This window comes from Sturnira hondurensis, unplaced genomic scaffold (assembly GCF_014824575.4).
Source record: "Sturnira hondurensis isolate 20B ecotype Veracruz unplaced genomic scaffold, ASM1482457v3 Scaffold0015793, whole genome shotgun sequence".
Classification (NCBI taxonomy): domain Eukaryota; kingdom Metazoa; phylum Chordata; class Mammalia; order Chiroptera; family Phyllostomidae; genus Sturnira; species Sturnira hondurensis.
This window is the reverse complement of record NW_028088424.1, coordinates 6,443,062-6,465,503: the sequence shown is the minus strand read 5'-3', so window position 1 is coordinate 6,465,503 and position 22,442 is coordinate 6,443,062. Positions and strand designations below refer to the sequence as shown.

General features: G+C 40.5%; 1 protein-coding gene across 1 annotated transcript in view; it reads left to right on the top strand.

Moving 5' to 3' along the window:
* The first annotated feature begins 3,044 nt into the window (after positions 1–3,044).
* The window catches only part of BUD13 (BUD13 spliceosome associated protein), a 42,031-nt gene continuing 22,633 nt past the window's right edge, over positions 3,045–22,442 (top strand). The window contains exons 1-4 of the mRNA XM_037065665.1: positions 3,045–3,227; positions 5,146–5,239; positions 15,177–15,261; positions 21,144–21,749. Coding sequence (XP_036921560.1) covers positions 3,085–3,227; positions 5,146–5,239; positions 15,177–15,261; positions 21,144–21,749 — 928 coding nt within the window. The 5' untranslated portion in view covers positions 3,045–3,084. The remainder of the gene's footprint in view (positions 3,228–5,145; positions 5,240–15,176; positions 15,262–21,143; positions 21,750–22,442) is intronic.

Genomic DNA, 22,442 nt, shown 5'->3' with positions numbered 1-22,442 from the left:
AAGAATAGTATGGGAAATGTAGAAGCTAGAAAACTTGTGACACATAGACATGAAGTAAAGCGGGGGAATGTGGGTGGGAGAGGGTGTGCAGGGTGGAGGGGAATGAAGCGGGGGATGGGCAACTATAATAGCATAATCAATAAAGTATATTTTTAAAATTTAAAAAATAAACAAATACAGTAAAAAAATTATATGGAACCCATAAATGACCCCAAGTAGCTGTAACGATATTGAAAAAGAAGAACAAAGTATGAGGGACCACAATACCTGATGGAAAACTATATTACAAAGCCACTATGATCAAAACAGTCTGGTACTGGCATAAAAACATGACATATAGATCAACGGAACAGAATAGAAAGCCCAGAAATAAACCCAAGTCTACTGATATTCAACAAAGGGGGAAGAAAGCACAAAATGTAGTAAAAATAGCCTCTTGAACAAATGGTGTTAGGAAACCTGGACAGCTACATGCTAAAAAATGAAACTTGACCACCAACTTTTATCATACACAAAAATAAACTCAAGGTGGATGAAGGACTTAAATATAAGTCGCAATACCATAAAAGTCCTAGAAGAGAACATAGGGAGGAAAATCTCAGATATTCTACACAGCAATATTTTCACTGATATGTCCCCTAGAGCAAAGGACATAAAGGAAAGATTAAAAAAATGGCACTTCATAAAAAACAAAAGCAGCTTCTGCACAGCTAAAGGAAACATCAGCAAAATGAAAGGGGAACAAACATATGGGAAAATACATTTGCAAATAATACCTCAGACAGAGGTTTGATCTCCAAAATATATAAAGAACTCACATGACTCCACTCCAGGAAGACAAAAAACCCAATTATAAAATGGGCAAAGAATCTGAACAGACAGTTCTCCAAAGAGGACATAAAGAGGGCCCAGAGACATGTGAAAGGATGCTCATTTGCATCACTAGCATCACTAGCCATCAGAGAGATGGAAATTAAAACCATGGTCAAATGGTTTTAATTGAGATACCACAATGAGATACAACCTCACACCAGTCAGAATGGCCATCATAACCAAATCAACAAACAACAAATGCTGGTAAGGTTGTCGAGACAAGGGAACCCTAGTGCACTGTCAGTGGGAATGCAGACTGGTGCAGCCACTGTGGAAAACAGTACGGAATTTCCTTAGAAAACTAAAAATGGCACTGTGTTTTCACATGGCAATTCCACTGCTGGGATTATACCCTAAGAATCTTGAAACATCAGTTCAAAAGAACCTATGCACCCCAATGTTCATAGCAGCACAATTTATAATAGCTCAGCGCTGAGGCCAACCTAATTGCCCATCAGTAAATGAGTCGATCAAAAACTGTGGTACATTTACACAGTGGAATACTACATAGCAGGAAGAAAGGAGGAGCTCCTACCCTTTGCAACAGCATGGGTGGAACTGGAGAACATTATGCTAGGTGGTGAAATAAGCCAAGTGGTGAAAGACAAATACTGTATGTATTCACCTATAAGTGGAACCTAATCAACAAAATATATCCAGAGACATTGAAATAAAGGACAAACTGATAGTAGCCAGAGGTGTGGGGAGAGAGGGGTACTGGAGGAAATTAGGGGAAGGGTCGTCAAGGAACATGTATAAAGGACACATGGACAAAGCTGAAGAGGGTAGGTTCAAGGGTGGGAGGTGTGCAGGATGCTAGGGATGAGAGTGCTGGGTAGAAAATAAAGACAACAGTACTTGAACAATAGAAAAAAGTACAGCAGAGGGAACATCGTCAATCATATTCTAATAACTATGTATGGCATCACATGGGTGCAAGATTTATTGGGGGGATCACTTTATCATATTAATATAAATGTCTAACCACTATGCCTAAAACTAATGTAATATTGCATGTAATTGAAAAAATAAAATTTAAAAACTAAAAAAAAATTTAAGCTTCAATGCAGTGATCTCCAAACCTGTTTTGTATACTTTTGAACATATATCTCAAGATGTGTATTTATAAAGCATAACAATGCCTTTTTGACTAATATACTTTAAAACAGTGACAATTATACATGAGATAAAAATATATCTAATATTTCATTTTAAAAATATTGGGTTATCTCTCGCACCCCACTTTGCTCATTTCTGCTCCCAAGGACCAGCTGTATGAAGTTGGACAACTTCATTAACCCCTCCAAGCTTCAATTTTCTCATTTGTTAAAAAAAGGCTATTAAATTATATGAGGATTGTGAGGGTTAAACAATTCAGGTAAAGCTTTTAATGCCCCAAAGAAGGAAAGTCTTTCCTTTCTCACCAAGCTTGAGTATTAGAATTCAATCTCTGTAGCTTCACCTATTTTGCTATGCTGAAAATAGACGCAGGTCCTTTTCATCGGGAAAGGTTCTCTAAAAGAGCTAGCTGGGGACTATCGATATCAATTGTGGGGTAGTTACTCATGTTTCCACATTCTTCATAGTAGTTATACTTAGTTTGGAATTCCTGATTTCCTGCCTTAAGTGGTACATGGAAGCCTGTCAGAGCAGATTCCTCATCACCTAAACATACTTACACTAATAAAAATAATACTATGTGCAGGACACTATTTCAAGCACATTACCCAGTAATATTATGTCAGTCCTCATAAGCATTGAATTTGGTGTCTTTGTTATCTCCAATTTGTAAATGATTTGCCCAAGGTCGTAGAGCTAGGTAGTTATGGAACCAGAACTCAAACTTAAATACATTGAAACTTCAGAGTCTGTTTTTAACGACTATACTGGGGTCCTCCTGAAGGTACTGGGGGCAGAGATCTTGTTTGGGCTGTGGCTGTAGCTTCACGGTTACAACAGCGCTTGCTGCCTAGCGTATTGAATTAGCGGATAGATGGACAACGGAAGAAACGTGGTTGCACCCTCATAAGGTTGTAGAGTAGGCCCCGGAAGCACGCTGGTTCCCAGGTAAGCCTGGGAGTGCTCCCCCCAGTCAGCCCCAGCAGTGGCAAACACTCTCGGCCACTTCCGGTTCTAGCCCCACCTCCGCACCGCCGTCAGTTCAGCAGTTTGTCCCCAGCCCCGAACCGTTTCTCCGGCCCCGCCTCTGCCATGGCGGCAGCTCCGCCACTTTCCAAGGCCGAGTATCTGAAGCGATACTTGTCCAGGGCAGATGCCGGCGTCGGTGGGGGCTCCGAGTCCATTCTCAAGCGTCGCAAAAAGCGGCCTAAGCCTGGCGGTGCCGGCGGCAAGGGGTGAGTTGGGCCTGGCGGGGGCTCGGCGCCCCTCACCTCTCCAACCCTCCCCTCGGCCCCCGGCTCTTCCTCTTATGCACGGTTCGGCCTCCCTCTGCTGCGGGCTCGTCGGAGCCAGCCCCAGCCCGGAGCTCGTGCAGACCTCGCTCGCGCCTCTTGGCACTCTTGGCATTCTCTTCGGTTCAAGCCAGGCTGTGACCTGCATTATTCGTTTCTCGCCTTTACAGTCTTTAGTTCGCTCCCGTAGAGAATGAGTATTGAGCCCCGAGAATAATGGTGGAGCTAATTCAAAGCCTCTGTATCCGGGTATTTAGGATCCAGAACCTGCCCGGACCCTCCAGTCCCAAGGACTCTGGTCCTGAGTCAGAAGCCTATACTCACTTGCTGTTAACTCAGTACTGCTACTTCTGACAGTAACATTTATACAGTTCTTGTCATATGCCAGGCACTATTCCAGGTATTTTAGACATGAATTGTTTAAACTTTACACTACTACCATGGAGTAAGTGTTAGGGCATAGTGGATTAGAATGGACACCGAATCCAATATGACTGGCATCCTTCTAAGAAGAGGGAAATTTGGATACAGAAACTGGCAGAGGGAAAACAACCATGTGAAGGTGGAGGCTGGGATAGACTGACTGTAGTTAGCCAAGGTATGCCTGGGGCTGACAGACGGAAGAATTAAGGAAATATTCTACTTTACAGCCCAGTGGACAGTTGCCTTGCAGATACCTTGTGATTTCAGACTTCAAGCCTCCAGAACTGTGAGAGACATTTCTGTTGTTTTAAGCCACTCTGTTTGCCCTCAGAAATTGATAAACTCAGTAAAGTCAAATATGTCCACAGAGGTGATCCATTTTCTTTCCTGGTTTGGTTCTTGCCTTATCCTTGCCCTCTGTCTTCCTGCATCTCTGACTTGTTTAGATTGGGAATCAGGGCCATGTAGTGAAAATATCTTGAGCTTTGGAGCAGGACTGATCAGAGTTTGAGTCATAGCTGTGCCACTTTGTGATCCGTGTGGGCAAGATATTTTATCTGTCTAAACTTTTGTTTTCTTTAAAAAGAGAGTAATAGTGATGTCATTTATATCAAATGGTGGTGGTTGTGATTAGAGATGTATAAAGTGATCTTCATTTTTCAGATAATGACTTCACATCATGGCAGTTATCGTTATTTGCAATCATTCATAGTTTATCTATGTAACAAACATTTATTCAATACTTATGCTAGTTACTGCAGGGTGTGGAGAATACCATTCTGCATGAGAAAGTCATATTCCCTATTCTTATGGAGCGTATAGTTTAATGAAGAGACAAGCTTTAAACAACTAATTAGGCAACTAATTGATTTATGTCCTTTGTGGTATATGCAACTAAAGTATTCCAAGAATGTGCAACAGGGGTTCTTAGATGGGGGAGTTAAGGAAGAGTAGTTAGGAAGATAAGCTCATGAAAGTTAAATATAAGTAAGTACATGCTAGGATATTAAGAATGAGTAAGAGTTTCCCAGTAGAAAATGAGAAGTTAGTTTAAGCAGGGGGAAGGAACTGAGTATGTGAAAACAGATGTGATCGAACATGCAGGATCTTGTAGGATTTTGAGCTTTATCCTAAAGCCAGTAGATAAATGTTCATAGGCTATTAATTAAGAATGGTGCCCTGGCTGGTGTGGCTCAGTGGATTGAGCACCACGCTGTGAACTGAAAGGTCACAGGTTCAATTCCCAGTTAGGGCACATGCTTGAGTTGTGGGCTAGCTCCCCAGTCAGCATTGTATGAGAGATAGCTGATTGATGTCTCTGTCACACATCAATGTTTCTCTCCCTCTCTTTCTGCCTGCATTCTCCCTCTCTAAAAATAAATAAAATCTTAAAAATAATAAGAATGTTAATCCTTTTTATCTTTTTTTTCACATTTAGAATGCGCATTGTGGATGATGATGTGAGCTGGACATCTATCTCCACCAGTAAGCCAGAAAAAGAGGAAGAGGAAGATGATGGAGATTTGCCTGTGGTATGTATCTTTGAGTCTGTGAGGACTTTGAAATTCAAATCTTTCAATCTCGACTCTAAGTGCAAGGTAGATTTGTAAGAGGGTGAGTTCAGGGCACAGAATACTATTAAAGAGTTCTTTTAAAATAGTCTTCTTTGATGATGCCTATACACTATCTTCTTTGTTTATGGAGGGGCCCATCAAAATAGAAAAGGGAACTAATAGAGAGAGGCTCAACATCAGTGATAGAACTGTGATTAGAATTAGATAGGTTCAGTTTGTTGGAAGCTATCTTAAAAATAAGGATCAGGTTCGATGATAAGAAACTTTTTCAGAAAATTGTACTTGAACAATAATTAAATGAAAAAAATAAAATAAAATTTAGTTCATTATTAAAGAAAAAGAAATTTTTCTTTGTTTCTTTTATTCATTGATTCAACTAAACTTTAAAATTTATATACTCTTGTCTAAGTGATGGAGGTATGTAGATTAATAGAACATAGTATCTGTACTCTAGAGGTATCACCTAAAATGGCAGACTGAGTTTCAAACTATTTCAGCAATATGATAAATATTGGAGTTATATTATGTACCAAGTGTTTTTAGAGCATAGGGAAAGTAGCATACCTTTTATTTCATTGGTAAATTCTGTGAAGAATGTCAATATCTGACATGAGTTTTGAAGGATAAGAGCCAAGTAGGCAAAAGTGTAGGCAAATAATCTAGCATTGATATAGTGATGGAACTTTTGCTGAGAATAACTGAGAAACAAGTGAAAAGGAGGGCTGTTAATAGAATATGTTGTGGTAAAGTTGTAAAGATGAATTCCAGATGAGTATATGTTTGTCCCCAGCATATTCTACACTTCATTATTTAAAAGATAGTTTGTTAGTAATTAGACAGGAAATAGCGATCATAAGGAATCGGTTAGTTTCAGTCAGAATCACTTAAACCTAATTAATGTTAACATTTGTTTTAATTATTTTATGAAAGCAACATATTTATTATAGAGTATTTGGGAATTTTAAGAAACTTTAAAGTTTAAAAAGAGTATAAAAATCACTTATACTGTGACTATCCAGAGGTAATAACTCCTAACGTTGGGATAGATATGTCTTTAATGCATAGATTATGCATGCTTTTATCTTATTTATTTTTTTTCAAATATAATTGGGATCATATTGTATACATAGTTTTTGAACCCGTTCTTTCACTTAGTAATATATTGTGAATACTTTTGTAAGACTAAAATATTCTTTTTGCGAATGTGATTTTTCATGGTTGTGTAGTAGCTCAGTATACATATTAATTTAAAATGTTTTGTCCCTGGAATGTTTCCTGTCTAGAAACATGAAAATGTGATTAACGGCCAAGGTGGAGGTGTAAGTAGGTATACTTTGCCTCCTTGCACAACCAAAACAAGGGCAACAACAAATTAAAAGTATATATATATAACCAGAACTGCCAGAAAATTGAACTGTATGGAAGTCCGACAATGAAGGAGTTAAAGAAGAAACATTCATCCAGACTGGTAGGAAGGGTGAAGACAGGCAGCCGGTGCAGAGAGAACATGTGGCATGGCAGTAGGTAGAGGACTGGGTGGACTGTTGAGGTGGTGGCTGGGAGTCCCACATTTGTGTGCAGATACACTGGGAGGAACTACTGGGAAGCGAGATAGACCATGAAACCTAGGGTTCCAGTGTGGGAAAAGAAAGCATCAAAACCTCTGGCTGTAAGAACCTGTGGAGGTTGTGGTGGCTGGAGAAATTCCTGGCCTTACAGAAGAGTTTGTTGGAGAGATCCATAGGGTCCTAGAATGTATATAAATGCACCACCCCAGGAATCAGCACCAGAGGGTCCAATTTGCTGTGGGTGGTCTGGGAAGTGATTGGGAGTGGGGCAAGAGCTGAGCAAGTAGCATTGTTCCCTCTCTGACCCCTCCCCTACACACAGAACCACAGTGTGGTGATGTGGATTGCCCCACCCTGGTGAATACTTAAGGCTCTGCCCCTTACAATGTAACAGGTATGCCAAAAAATATGGCCCAAATGAAAGAACAGATCAAAACTTCAGTAAAACAACTAAGCAATGAAGGAGGAGCTAACCTATCAGATGCAGAGTTTAAAACACTGGTAATTGGGATTATCACAGAAATGGTTGAGTATGGTCACAAAATAGAGGAAGAAGTAAAGGCTATGCAAAGTGAAATAAAGGAAAATGTACAAGGAACCAACAGGGAAGGTAAGGAGACCAGGACTAAAATCAACGATCTGGAGCAGAAGGAAGAAATAAACATTCAATCAGAACAGAATGAAGAAACAAGAATTCAAAACAAGAGGACAGGCTTAGGAATCTCTGGGACAACTTTAAACATTCCAATATCTGAATCACAGGGGTGCCAGAAGGAGAAGAGGAAGAGCAAGAAAATGAGAATTTATTTGAACAAATAACGAAGTAGAACTTTGCCCAATCTGTCAAAGGAAATAGACTTCCAAGAAGTCCAGGAAGCTCAGAGAGTCTCAAAGATGTTGGATCCAAGGAAGCACAGACCAAGGCACATCATCATTATATTACCCAAAATTGAAGATAAGGAGAGAATCTTAAAAGCAGCAAGAGAACAGGAGACAAGTTACCTACAAAGGAGTTCCCATAAGACTTATCAGTTGATTTCTCAAAAGAAACCTTATAGGCAAGAAGGGTCTGGAAAGAAGTATTCCAAATCATGAAAGGCAAGGACCTACATCCAAGATTATTCTAACCAGCAAAGCTTTCATTTAGAATGGAAGGGCAGATAAAGTGCTTCCCAGAGAAGGTCAAATTAAAGGAGTTCATCATCACCAAGCCCTTTTTATATGAAGTGTTAAAGGGACTTATTTAAGAAATTGAAGATCAAAACTATGAATAGTAAAATGGCAACTAGCTTACAACTATCAACAACTGATAAAAGCAAAAACAAACCAAGCAAACAACTAGAACAGGAACAGAATCAGAGAAATGGACATCATGTGGAAGGTTATCAGTGGGGAGAGAATGGGGAAAAGGTACATGGGATAAGAAGCCTAAGTGGAAGTTTGAAAATAGGGGGAGGTTAAATGGAGAATGGAGAATCCAAAGGAAATGGAGAATCCAAAGGATTTATATGTGCGACCCATGGACATGTACTAAGGGGTGGAGGCATGCTGGTGGGAGGGGGGATGCAGGGTGAAGGGGAATAAAGGAGAAAAAAATGGGGCAACTATAATAGCATAGTCAGTAAAATATACTTAAAAAAGAAAAACCAAAATGCTTTGATAAACACATAAACCATTGTAGGAATCCATTATTTATTCCCGTGAAGTTAAGTTATGGTCTTTTTGAACTACAATCCTGATGTGGACTCCTGCCCATAGTGTCTGAGGTGTTATGAATGAGAAATGATACAAATTCACACAGATTACCGAGTCCTGTGGAGGAAAAGGGGACTGCACGGCTACTCTCAAGGGGAGAGCGCCTCAGAGTGGCCTGGCTACTCTGAGAGGAGAGTGCGCCGACCCTTGCCTTGACAGGCTTTTATTGGCTTTCAGTTTGCACAGGAATACAGGTAAAGTTTATTAATCATTTTCAGGCAGTAAGGATCAAACAACAGATAGCATAGAAAGAACTATGAGGGCTTTTTCTGAGTCAGGGTCTGTTAGCTAAAGGGCTACAAAACTGGGAAACAAACTCATTTCCTTCTTGGACCCTTATCACTTAATTGAGAGCATTCTTAGCAAAGCAGGTTTCACAGGATTTTATGTATTCTTTCTTAGGCCTGATCACCTGGGGAACCAGCCCTTTCCAGCACAGAGCTATACCGCCCTCTGTTATTGTTTCAGGCTTAAGTCAGGCAGGGGAAGTAAGGCAGCCAAGAGATTAGAAGACTTCTTGCAGACAGAATGAGGACTCAGGCTATGTCAAAGCTGAGGGGTGAGGGTCCATCACTCCCTTTTGCTATAGCCCTCTAAATTCTTCCTTGGGGGTTCCCCATCATCGTGTCTGTCTTAGGTCGTCCCTCCCTTGAGGAATCTTACCCATCATTGGCTAACCGATCAAGCATTGGGGGCCAGGCAGGGTGAAGTAAAAGAGGCAGAGGCAGTGCCTCTGCCAAGGAAATAAGCTTTGTCTCCTTAGTGGCTTATGGTCCGAAGGTCGCTCACTCAGCCTTAGCCATATGGGGGGCCGGGTTACAGCTTCTGAAACCAGGCAGGGTGGTTCCTGACACAGTCCCATATTGCTCTCCAAAAGGTGCTACCAATTTATGCCTCTGGTACCACCTGAGTGTAAAAGTGGTATGAGAATGCCAGTTATTCCATTTCTTCATCAATACTTGTACATTATTAACAACAATAAAACCCATGGCAAACCTGTGCTAGCTTGGCAGGTGAACAATGGTATCCAGTTTCATTGAAAAATAATGAAGTGCATAATTTTTCATATGTTTATTGGGCATTTCTATTTTATGAATTTCTTGGTATTTTGTCCATTTTTAGAAAATTGGGGTTTTAATTTTTTCATTGATTTATTTGATATTTATGTAAGTATATATTATCTGTTTTATGTTTCATAGGTGTATTTTATCATTATCTTTTCATTTATAATAGTCTTTTTAAATTTTTTAATATATTTTATTGAATATGCCATTACAGTGGTCCTTTTTCCCCCCTTCATTCCCCTCAACCCTGCACACCCTCTCGCCCACCATTCCCCCCCTTTAGTTTATGTCCATGTGTCAAAAGTTCGTTAGATTCTTTATTTCCCATAGTATTCTTGCCCTCCCCCCCGTCTATTTTCTGCCTACTGTCTATGCTACTTACTCTCTGTACCTTCTCCCCCCTTCTCCTCCTCAAACTCCCCTGGTGCTAACCCTCCATGTGTTCTTCATTTCTATGGTTCTGCTCCTGATGTAGCTATCCTCTTAGTTTGCTTTTGTTTTAGGTGTGGTTGTTAATAACTGTGAGTTTGCTGTCCTTTCACTGTTAATATTTATCTTCTTTTTCTTAGATAAGTCCCTTTAGCATTTCATATAATAAGGGCTTGGTGATGATGAACTCCTTGAATTTGATCTTATCTGAGAAGCACTTTATCTGCCCTTCCATCCTAAATGAAAGCTTTGCTGGATAGAGCAATCTTGGCTGTAGGTCTTGGATTTCATGACTTGGAATATTTCTTTCCAGCCCCTTCTTGCCTGTAAGGTCTCTTTTGAGAAATCTGCTGACAGTCTGATGGGTACTCCTTTGTAGGTGAGTGTTCCCTTATCTCTTGCTGCTTCTAGGATTCTTTCCTTCATTTTAATCTTGGCTAATGTAATTATGATGTGCCTTGGTGTGTTCCTTCTTGGGTCCAACTTCTTTGGGACTCTCTGAGCTTTCTGGATTTCCTGGAAGTCTATTTCCTTTTCCAGACTGGGGAAGTTCTCCTTTATTATCTGTTCAAATAAGTTTTCCACTCGTGGCTGTTTCTCTTCCCCTTCTGGTACTCCTATAATTCAGATGTTGGAATGTTTAAAGATGTCCTGGAGGTTCCTAAGCCTCTCCTCATTTTTTTGAATTCTCATTTCTTCATTCCTTTCTGGTTGGATGTTTCTTTCTTCCTTCTGGTCCACTCCCTTGATTTGAGTCCCAGTTTCCTTTCCATCAGTATTGGTTTCCTGTGCATTTCCCTTCATTTCAATTAGTTTAGCCTTCATTTGTTCCTCTAATTTTTGACTAAAATCAAGCAGTTCTGTGAGCATTCTGATCCACCAGTATTTTGAACTGTGCATCTGATAGTTTGACTATCTCTTTGTTGCTTAGAATTATTGGCTCTGGGGGTTTGAGTTGTTCTTGAGTCATAATGTTTGGTCTGTTCCCACCTGTTATGTTTGAGGGATGGAGCCTTAGGTGTTCACCAGGGCGGGGTGACCCAGTCTCTGGGTTGTGGCGCTGTATGTGGGGGGCGGGGTCAGAGAGGGGCACTGGCGTTCCCTTCTGCTTCCCGCAAGCCGCTGGGGCCTGTGAGGTCTGTCTCACTGCTCGCTCCTTCGCCTGGTTTATCTACGTGTGAATGTGTGACCACGGTCAGCCAGCTGCCTTGTGCCCTCACTAGGTCTATTCATTGCCACCCCACGCCTGGGATCTGCCAACCGTGGCCTGGGCACCTGGGTCAGTCTGGCCAATTTTTCCTGTGTGACCCTGCTCAGCCAGTTGCTGGCTCCTCCCCTCTTACCAGTATGGCTGAACAGTTTGTTTCTCTTGGACTTCCATACAGTTCAATTTTCTGTGTTTTCGTTGCATTTTTGTTACTAAAACTTTGTTGTCTTTAAACTTGGTTGTGTGAGGAGGCACAGTGTTTTTCCACCTACGCCTTCGTCCTGGCTGGAAGTCGCTCTTCATTTATAATAGTCTTGACATTTAAAAATTATAATTTCTGAAGGACTTCCGCCAAGATGGAGGCATAGGTGGAAACACTGCCTTCTCCCACAACCAAATTTGAATACAACAAAGATTTAGTAAACAAAGACACAGGCAAAGAACAGAAAATTGAACTATACAGAAGTCCGACGACAACGAACCCTTCAACCAGGACGGTAAGAGGGGCGGAGCCAGCAGTGGAGCAGGGTCGGGCAGGAAAGATCCCTTGACCCAAGCATGCAGGCAGCCCGGACCCAGTCGGGTGCAGGGCAGACTGACCGCTGTCGCACATTCACGCACAGTGAGATGGACCATGCAGGCCCCAGCGGGTGAACCCAGTGGTGGAGGGCTGACGGCGGTGGCACACTCATGTGCAGTGGGATGAAATGCATGGGCCCCGGTGACGGTGGCAGCTGCGGCACCTGTGGGGGCCACGGCGGGAGGTGGCAGACGGGATGCCACTGCTCCTCTTTGACTCTGCCCCTGCATACAGCATCACAACCCAGCGACTGAGTTGCCCCACTCTGGTGAACACCTAGGGCTCCGATCCTGATATGTAACAGGCATGAACAGCCCAAAAGATGGCACAAGAAGAACTCAAAGTCCCAGAGCCAATAACTCTAAGCAACCAAGAGATTGCCAGCCTCTCAGAAGCACAGTTCAAGGCACTGTTTATCAGGATGCTCACAGAACTGGTTGATTATAGTCACAAATTAGAGGAACAAATGAAGGCTAAACTAATTGAAATGAAGGGAGATGCACAGGAAACCAACAGTGATGGAAAGGAAACCGGGACTCAAATCAATGGAATGGACCAGAAGGAAGAAAGAAACATCCAACCAGAAAGGAATGAAGAAATGAGAATTCAGAACAATGAGGAGAGGCTTAGGAACCTCCAGGACATCTTTAAACCTTCCAACGTCCGGATTATATGGGTACCAGAAGGGGGAAAGAAACAGCCATGAGTGGAAAACTTTTTTGAACAAATAATAAAGGAGAACTTCCCCAGTCTGGAAAAGAAAATAGACTTTCAGGAAATCCAGGAAGCTCAGAGAGTGCCAAAGAAGTTGGGCCCAAGAAGGAACACACCAAGGCTCATCATAATTACACTAGCCAAGATTAAAATGAAGGAGAGAATCCTAGAAGCAGCAAGAGGTAAGGGGACACTCACCTACAAAGGAGTACCCATCAGACTGTCAGCAGATTTCTCAAAAGAGACCTTACAGGCAAGAAGGGGCTGGAAAGAAGTATTCCAAGCCATGATATCCAAAGACCTACAGCCAAGATTGCTTTATCCAGCAAAGCTTTCATTTAGAATGGAAGGACAGATAAAGTGCTTCTCAGATAAGGCCAAGTTCAAGGAGTTCATCATCACCAAGCCCTTATTAAATGAAATGCTAAAGGGACTTATATAAGAAAAAGAAGATGAAAAATATTAACAGTGAAAGGACAGCAAACTCACAGTTATTAACAACCACACCTAAAACAAAAGCAAACCAAGAGGACAGCTAGATCAGGAGTGGTACCATAGAAATGAAGAACACATGGAGGGTCAGCAACAGGGGAGTGGGAGGAGAAGAATGGGGAAGAAGGTACAGAAAATAGCACAGACAGTAGGTAGAAAATAGATTGGGGGGGAGGTCAAGAATAGTGGGGGAAATATAGAATCTAAAGAACTTGAGTTACATGGTTATAAACTAAGGGGGGGAGAATGGTGGGGGAGGGAGTGTGCGGGTGGAGGGCAATGAAGGGGGGGAATAGAACAAATGTAATGGTATAACCAATAAAATATATTAAAAAATAAACAAAAATTATAATTTCTATGTGGTCCTCTATTAATTTTCTTTTATACTATCTTTTGCTCCTGTGATTGCTCCAAAACCAAAATTGGGAGGCTTTAGCCCTGCTGCCCTCTAAACTGGTTAAAACAGATCTTGGTCATTGAATGCATTTTTGTTACTGCAAAACCGTCACTACCAGTTGTAATAATGGCAAAATAATTGGGACAACCACAGTAGCAGTAGCAGCAAAGAATAATAGGTATAATTTTGAGCATTCACCATGCACAACTGCTAAGCTCACGTGAACTATCTCATGGAGTCCTGCTAGCAGTTCTTTGAAACCTACTTTTACAAATGAGGAAATTGAAGCTTAGAGAAAATAACTTGCCAAAGGTTACACAGATACTAAACTGACAGCTGGGGATTTGGATCTCATTTCATCTTGCTTGAAAGCCTGTGCTTTTAAATGCATGTGGAGAGCTGTGAAAACTGGGTTATGTGAGGAATGATGGTAGGCTCTTGGGAGAAGAGAAGTAGAGAGATTTTATGTCTTGGGTTCGAATTCCAGTTCTGCCACTTGCTACTTTGTGACATTGAGAAAGTTACTTAATTTATCTGAGTCATAGTTGTCCTTTAGTAGTGTGGGACCTTTCTTTGCAGGGCTATTGTGAGGATTAAGTGAGATAGTAAAGTACAGAACATTGCCTTGCATATAGTTGCTACTCTGTAACTAGAATTTATTGTGCCAGCCCGGCCCTGGCTGGTATAGCTCAGTGGATTGAGCACGGGCCTGCAAACCACACGATCTCGGTTCGATTCCTAGTCAGGGCACATGCCTGGGTTGCAGGCCAGTTCCCAGCAGGGGACTCACAAGAAGCAACCATACGTTGATATTTCTCTCCTTCTCTCCTTCCTTTCCTCTCTAAAAATAAATTAATAAAATCTTTTAAAAAAAGAATTTATTATGCCAGCCCTTTTTGAAAGTCTGTTATAGGAGGATCAGTAGTCAGAGGTCAGAACTATAGTCAATGGAAAGAAGTTGTAGGAAGATAGATACTTGTCCAATAAAACTAAGGATTTCCTAGCACTTTCCATAAAATGCAGTGGACTGCTTTTTAACATAATGAGTTCCCTGTTAGTGAATTGATTCCTTAACAGGGAGGGACTGGGTGACTAATCATTAATCAAGGAAACTATAAAGAAGATTCCACATTTGTTTGGGAGTTTGGATGATATGAAGCATAGTTTTCTCTCTTGAATCGAAGATTCTGTGATTCTTTGTATGTTTTCATGACTTCTTTTGGTTGGGTTCAAGAATAGCTATCATTGTGACTAACTATAACAAGAAAGGTTTTATAAGGAATCCAAAGCCCTTGATGAGTGATAGGCATGACAAGGAGCCTGCTTGTGTTTTCACTTTGAATGCAATACAATAAAAATAAAACAGTAAAGGGAATTTAGCTTTTATCTTACAGGTGGCAGTTATGTCTCTGGTAAGTTGATAAAAAGGCTTGTAATGAATGAAAATAAGCTTTGAAGGGGAATTGATTAGTCAGAGAAAGATCTAGAATTAAACCATCCTGTGACAATCAGATGTTTTTGGAGCAAACATAACTGAGAACCACTGAATCTCTCTTCATGGCTGTTCCAGGTCTGTATGTGCCATGTGTATTAGGAATGGGAGTGGTTATAACTTAAGGTTGTCAAGACAGCAAAACTCCTTGGCTGTATCCTGTGGGTTTCCTCAACATAGTGTCTTCACTGCCACAGGTGGCTGAATTTGTGGATGAGAGACCAGAAGAGGTAAAGCAGATGGAAACCTTTCGTTCCAGTGCCAAATGGAAGCTTCTGGGAGGTGAGTTCCAACAGTAGATAAATCTAAATTTCCCATTTATAGGGGAAGCCTTTTTTTTCTTTTCTACTTTTTTTTTTTTTTGAGGAATGCATAGTTTGTTTTAGTTTGTCATTGATCCTGAAAAATATAGCATGAAATAGAATTCAGAACTTACTACTTTCAGAGGTAGTAAGACATGGGAACTGAAAGACCAGGTATCCCACTTTTTCTTATATTTTGGTATTAGGGTTACTTAGGTCAGAAAGTGAATCATTTGGGGACTTTTCAGCACCCATTTTTCTCTGGCCCAGAATAGGTGAGTACTTAGTATACTGGCAAGACTTTGGAGGAGTCTACAAGCATCTGAAGAGCAGAGTTTGAAGACTTGAATAACTTCTGTCCTCTCTCTGAATGAAGCAACTTGTGTGGGTCAAGGAGCAATGTTTTCTGTCCTTTGTGTCAATAAATCTTTATTTGTTTTTCCCTTAAATATTGGTATTTTACAGGGCATTATCCTTCATGTGCCCATTCTACATCATCTCTGTGGGCCAATATTTCAGTTTAATTTCATATTTAACAAAATGTTTGAGTTCTTGAGTTGGACAAAGGGCATTTGTCTGTCATGACTGAGCAGAGATGAGACCAAGTCTTATTTACCTTGCTATTTCTCCAGCCTAGCATAGGGAGGTGCACTGATAAGTGTTTGTTGAATTGCTAAAAGGTATTTGATTCTTGTAGCCTTCTGCTCCTTGGTAAATCATCAATTGAGACTTGGAAGTCATTTCCCCTTTTTCAGTAACTTGGTAGGTAGTCCTGTTTACTGCAGGACACAGACTTATAAATAGTCCCAGTGAGTCACAGCCCTGGATGTGGCAGTTATTGGAGCTCTCTGTGGCCAGTGGAAGTGTGCTGATTTTTTGCTCCTTGTGTTCATACCTTCATAAACGAGGATATTGTTACTTGATTGTTGTTTAACTCCAGTTCGCCCTTGATGCTAATTTGTTTTTCACACTGTCTTATACTCTGTGCCTTCTGGTTAATTATCATGCAACTCTGATTTGAAAAATGCACAGCAAAAGTGACAGTTAAGTTAGATTCGTGATCACCGTTTTCTCAGTTAATGTTCAGTGCATGATTTTGTTTTATGAATGAAAACTTTATTATTCTTTCATTTGAATCCTGTTTTACTCTTTGTAGTTTTAAAAACTTTTCAACTACAGTTGACATTCAATGTTATATGAGTTTTAGGTGTACAACATAGTGATTTGACTGTTTTAATCATTATTTCCTGCCTTATCCTGTAGTAGTGTTTCAGTTTTTTCCACAGTCCTTTTTTCAGAGACAGTCTTTTGGTCTCCATCTCTGTAGGTCTAGGAAGTGACATACACATAAACACACACACACAAATAATTCTTTTTGTTTTGCCTCATTCTCACTGCCTCATCCTCATTTGTTGCTGGAAATATCCTTACTGATCTTTGGCCCTTACTTGCTTTTTAATAAATGACGTGGAATTTATCAACCTCATGGATTAGATTTATTGTCAGGTCTCCTACAGGTATCAGTACTTTTCTCTGAGGGGTGGATTCTGATTATTTTATGCCTATTCTCCAAAATGAAGGAATTGAATAGGCTTAATTCATCCATTTAACAAGTATTCATTGGGTCCTATCTAGCTTTTATTTGAATTTAGTCCATAGCTCTCAATCATAAGTAACAGACGGAGAGGAGGAACTAGATTCTGGAAATGTTCTGAGTTGCTATAAACAATCTTTCTCCTTATGCTTTTGAAAATTGAAAGTTTCAGATTGTTTGCTCAACTACATTTTTTTTGACAATGATAGAAATTTATTAAGTTGCATACCTTTTTTTTAAGTTGCATACTTTAAATGAGTGAATTGTATGGTATTTGAATTATAATATCCCCAAAAATCTGGTAGCAGAAATAAGTGAGACAATTAGGGAAATCTGAAGGTTGACAGGATAGGAGAGATGATGATTTATTGTTAGTTTTTTAGAATTATTGTTAATTTTTTAGGTGAGATAGTGGTATTGAGGTTATATTTATAAAAAAGAATGTTAACTTATAGAAATACTATATTTATGGATGAAATAATTTAAAAATTACACTCATGACCCTGAAGTATCCTTTCACTTTAATGCTACCCTACTCTTAATACCAAATTCCTTCTCCAAATTACCTATCCTCCCTCTCTCCATTTCTGATCTTACCATTCTTTTTTGAACCCAGTCAGGCTTTTATTCTCACTACTCCAGTGTTTTAGCCAGTGGTCACTTGTAGTTCCTTGTCAATTGACTTGGTTGCTCTTCCTGGTTTTCTTTCATGGTTTCCTCTTATTTCAGTGGCTGCTCTTTCTGTTTCTGGTTTCATTACCATTTCAATTCCTAAATGCTCATGTGTTCCAGGGATTCTTATGTAACTTTTTAAAATTTCTGTATACCCTGAGTATCTAGATGATCTCATGGCATTAAATACTCTTTACATGTTGGTGTCTCCTAAATTTACATATCCAGCCTGGGATTTTATTCTGAATTCCAGACTCATATACCATATGTTAATTTAATAGGCATTTCAAACTTGACATCTCCAAAATTAAATTTATCTCTTCCCATTCCTTACAGTCTTTTTCATTTTAGTAAATGGCAACTCCATTCTTTAAATGGCTCAGGCCAAAATCTTGGAATCTCCCTAACTCTCTTCTTGTTTTAACACCCTACATCAATTACTTCATCAAAACCTGTGTACCACCTCATGTGAATGTATTTGCGTACCCCATTCCCTGCTTGCACTTCCCCCTTGCTGCCCCCACTGTCTCTCACTTGGAGGACTGCAGCAGCCTCCTAAGTCACCCTTCTCTTGCTCCTCTATCATCTGTTGTCAAAATAGAAGCTAAAGTAATTCTTTTTTTATAGGTATATTTTATTGGGCCCTGGCTGGTGTAGTTCAGTAGATTGAGCACTGGCCTGTGAACCAAAGGGTCACTGGTTCCATTCCCAATCAGGGCACATGTCTGGGTTTCGGGCTAGGCCCCCAGTGGGCAGAGCTCGAGAAGCAGTCACACACTGATGTTTCTCTCCCTCCCTTTCTCTTTCCCTTCCCCCTTGGTCTAAAAATAAGTAAAGTCTTTAAAAAAAGTATATTTTATTGATTATGCTATAACAGTTTTCCCTGTTTTTCCCCACTCTGCCCTGCACCCCCCAACCCTCCAGCATTCCCTACACCCTTATTTCATGTCCATGGGTTGTACATATAAGTTCTTTGAATTCTCTGTTTCCTGTAACATTCTTAACCTCTCCCCATCTATTTTATGCCTACCAATTATGCATCTTATTCCCTGTACCTTCCTCCCCACCATTCTTCTTCTCCCATTCCCCACTGAAAACCCTCCATGTGATGTCCATTTCTCTGATTCTGTTCCTGTTCTAGTTGTTTGCTTAGTTTTTGTTTTCATTGTTTTTTTTTTAGGTTCACTTGTTGATAGTTGTGAATTAGTTGTCATTTTACTGTTCTTAGTTTTGATCTTCAATTTCTTAGATAAGTCCCTTTAACATTTCATAGTAAGGGCTTGGTGATGATGAACTCCTTGAACTTGACCTTATCTAGGAAACACTTGATCTGCCCTTCCATTCTAAATGATAGCTTTGCTGGGTAGAATAATCTTGGATGTAGGTCCTTGCCTTTCATGATTTGGAATACTTCTTTCTAGCCCCTTCTTGCCTGTAAGGTCTCTTTTGAGAAATCAGCTGACAGTCTGATGGGAACTCCTTTGTAGGTGAGTGTCCCCTTATCTCTTGCTGCTTTTAAGATTCTCTGTTTATCTTTGATCTTGGGTAACTTAAAGATGATGTGCCTTGGTGTGTTCCTCCTTGGGTCCAATTTCTTTGGGACTCTTTGAGCTTCCTGGACTTCCTGGAAGTCTATTTCCTTTGCCAGATTGGGGAAGTGTTCCATCATTATTTGTTTAAATAAGTTTTCAACGTCTTTTTCTTGTTCTTCTCCTGGCACCCCTATAATTTGTATATTAGAACCTTTAAAGTTGTCCCAGAGGTTCCTAAGTCTCTTCTCATTTCTTTGAATTCTTGTTTCTTCATTCTGTTCTGGTTGGGATGTTTATTTCTTCTTTTTGTTCAAAAATGTTGATTGAGTTCTGGTTTCGTTCTGGTTGATTTGAGTTTGTTCCCTGAATATTTTGCTTTATTTCACTTTGGGTAGCCTTAATTTCTTCCTTCATTGCGGTTGAGCTCAGTCAGTTCTGTGAGCATCCTGATTACCAGTGTTTAGAACTCTGCATCAGGTAGGTTGGCTATTTCCTTGTTGCTTAGTTGTTTTTCTGGAGTTTTGATCTCTTCTTTCATTTGGGCCGTATTTCTTTCTTTGTCTTGGTGCACCTGTTATGTTATAAGGGGGCAGGGCCTTAGGTATTCACCAGGGTGGGGCAACCCTCTTTGCTGCTTGGTGGTGCTGTCTGTGGAGGAGTGGTCAGAGAGAGAACAATGCAGCTCACTTACTCAGCTCTAGATCCACTTTCCAATGAACTCTTGTGTGAGACTGGGAGTTTCTCCCGTCATGGCATTCCTTGCCATAGTTTATAGCTAGCTTTGAATCTTAGTTTCCTGTTCACCCAGCCCTGCCTTGCTCACACAGTCCATTGTGGGACCTTTCAACCAGCTCTGCTTGTGCAGTCTGATGCTGCCTGGATGCCTGCCTCTCTCCTACTGGTCTGGTTGAATGTTTCTTTAATTCCTTGGTTGTTGGAGTTCCATGCAGTTTGATTTTCTGGTTGTTTATTGTTTTTAGTTTGGTTGTTATCCTTCTTTTGGTTGTTAAGGAAGTGAAGGGTTTCTACTTATGCCTCCATCTTGGCTGGAACTCAAAGTAATTCTTTAAAAGTCACATCATCTCACTTTTTTGCTCAAAACCTTCCAATGGCTTCCCCTCTCACTAAGTCCTTCCAGTGCCTTAAGTTCCTACACAATTTGGCATCCTATTGCCTATGACCTAAATTTCTGACTTTTCCCCTCTTATACTCTGCTTCTGCCATCCTGAACGCTCTTCTTAGAATGTTCAACTACATATTTTTAAAGAATACACATGGACTAGAGTCCAATGCATCTGGATTTGGATATTTACTCCACCACTTAGTAGTAGTATGACTGGCAAATTACTTAATTTTTCTGTGTGTCAACTTTATTATCTATAAAGTGGAATAGTATTTATCTCCTAGGCTTGTGAGAATGGAATGAGGTAATCTGTATAAAACATTAGCATGTAGTAGGGGACCAGTAAATGCTGGTCCTTTTTTTCTGATGATCTCTCCCCCTTTAATGAGGAGTACATTGGCATGGATTAAATAGTTGACAGCATTCATTTTGATGTGTCACAGGTTTAGTTAACATGTCTTTTTAAAGAAGAGTGAGTATAAACTATAAGCTATCTAGGCTAAATTTCAGTAGGAACTTCTGACTGGAAACTCTGCACAAATAAGATTTTGAGAAGAACATTGTGTTGAGAGTTAGAGACTGGGGTTCTAGTCTGTCTCTTCATCCTGGAGCTGTGATCTTGGGTGAGAACCACTCGGCTCCTTGGAGCCGCTATTTTCACGATTGTAAACCAAGATGCCTGCCCTGATTGCCTTACAGGATATAATATGAGAAATATATTTAAAATGCTTTGCAAATTTAAGACTTGTTAGGCAAATAAATGAGATTATTTTTAAGATGTTCCTGGGTGCTGGTTTGCTGCCCCTAAGCAAAGGAGCTGTGCAGAGTAGTTTTGGGCTTTCTGAGTAATTTTGAGATGTATGCTGCTGGGCATCTTTTGAAACTTTGGATACTGATGGTGATAGCATCTATAGGAATCTGACTCTGCTGTTTGTGTTTAGACCACAGTGAGGATCTACCTTCACACAGACATTTCCGTCATGACTGTCTGGATTCATCTCCTCCTAGAAGGGCCCGCCACGACACCCCGGACCCTTCTCCTCCTAGGAGGGTCCATCATGGCACCCCAGACCCTTCTCCTCCTAGGAGGGTTCGTCATGACACCCCGGATCCTTCTTCTCCTGGGAGGCCCCAGCATGATTCACCGGATCCCTCTCCTCTCAGGAAACATTATCCTTCAGGTATATCTCCTAAGAGGGCCCATCACAGTTCCTCAGACATCTGTCCCCAGAGAAGGGCCCGTAACAGCTCCCCTGACACTTCTCAACCAAAAAGAACTCTTGGTTCCTTGGATTCATCGCAGCTCAAGAGGCCCCATCATGAATCCCCTGATTTGGCACCTGGTGTTGCTCGTTCACTGCCTAGAACCAAAAGCAGTGAAGTCCCAGAAGAAGCCTCTAGCAAAAGTTCTCCACATTGGAAAGGGCCAGGACTCTCTCATCTCTCAGCCTCGAAGAACAGCAAATATGAATATGATTCGGACCTCTCTCCTCCACGAAAAAAGCAAGCAAAATTCCATTTCAGAAATAAAGAGCATGATTCTAAAGGTGAGCATTGATTGTCCATGTGGGAAACTTATTCTTTAGGTGCTTTGTTTTGGATCTTTTGCTTCCTTTGTTACGTACTTATGTGTTTAGAAATGAAAATGGAATTTCTTTGGGGAAGCTTTAAAAGCTGTAGGGAGATGGTGAGGATTCGACTGAAGAGAGTTAAATCATTACAGTAGGAGGGAAGGAGTTAATTTTTGTAAAAATCCTCGCCTAAGGATGTATTTATTGGTTTTTAGAGAGAGAGGAAGGTAGAGGGAGACAGACAGGTATCAGTTGGTTGCCTCCCATACAGGCCCTAACTGGGGCTCAAACCCACAACCTGGGTATGTTCCCTGACCTGGGATTAAATCCTCAGCCTTTTGGTGTATGGCCTTTCTGGCCAGGGCAGAAAGAAATTTTTATATATCCTTTTGTTTATTCTCCTTACCCCACGTAAAAGTATTATATTTGTTGTAGAAGCGTCAGAATGTCTAGAAATATATAAAGAAGCAGGAAAAAGGTCATACAAAATTCTGTCATTCAGAGGCAATCACTGTTAGTGTTTGTGGCCAGTGTTCTTTGAGTCTTTTCTCTATTCATTTTGATGTAGTCGAGCCCTCTTTCTGTGCATTAGATACATATTACATGTATTATCTTGCTTTTTTCTACTTCTCCATGTCATAAAAAACATGATTGTTAATATAATTTATA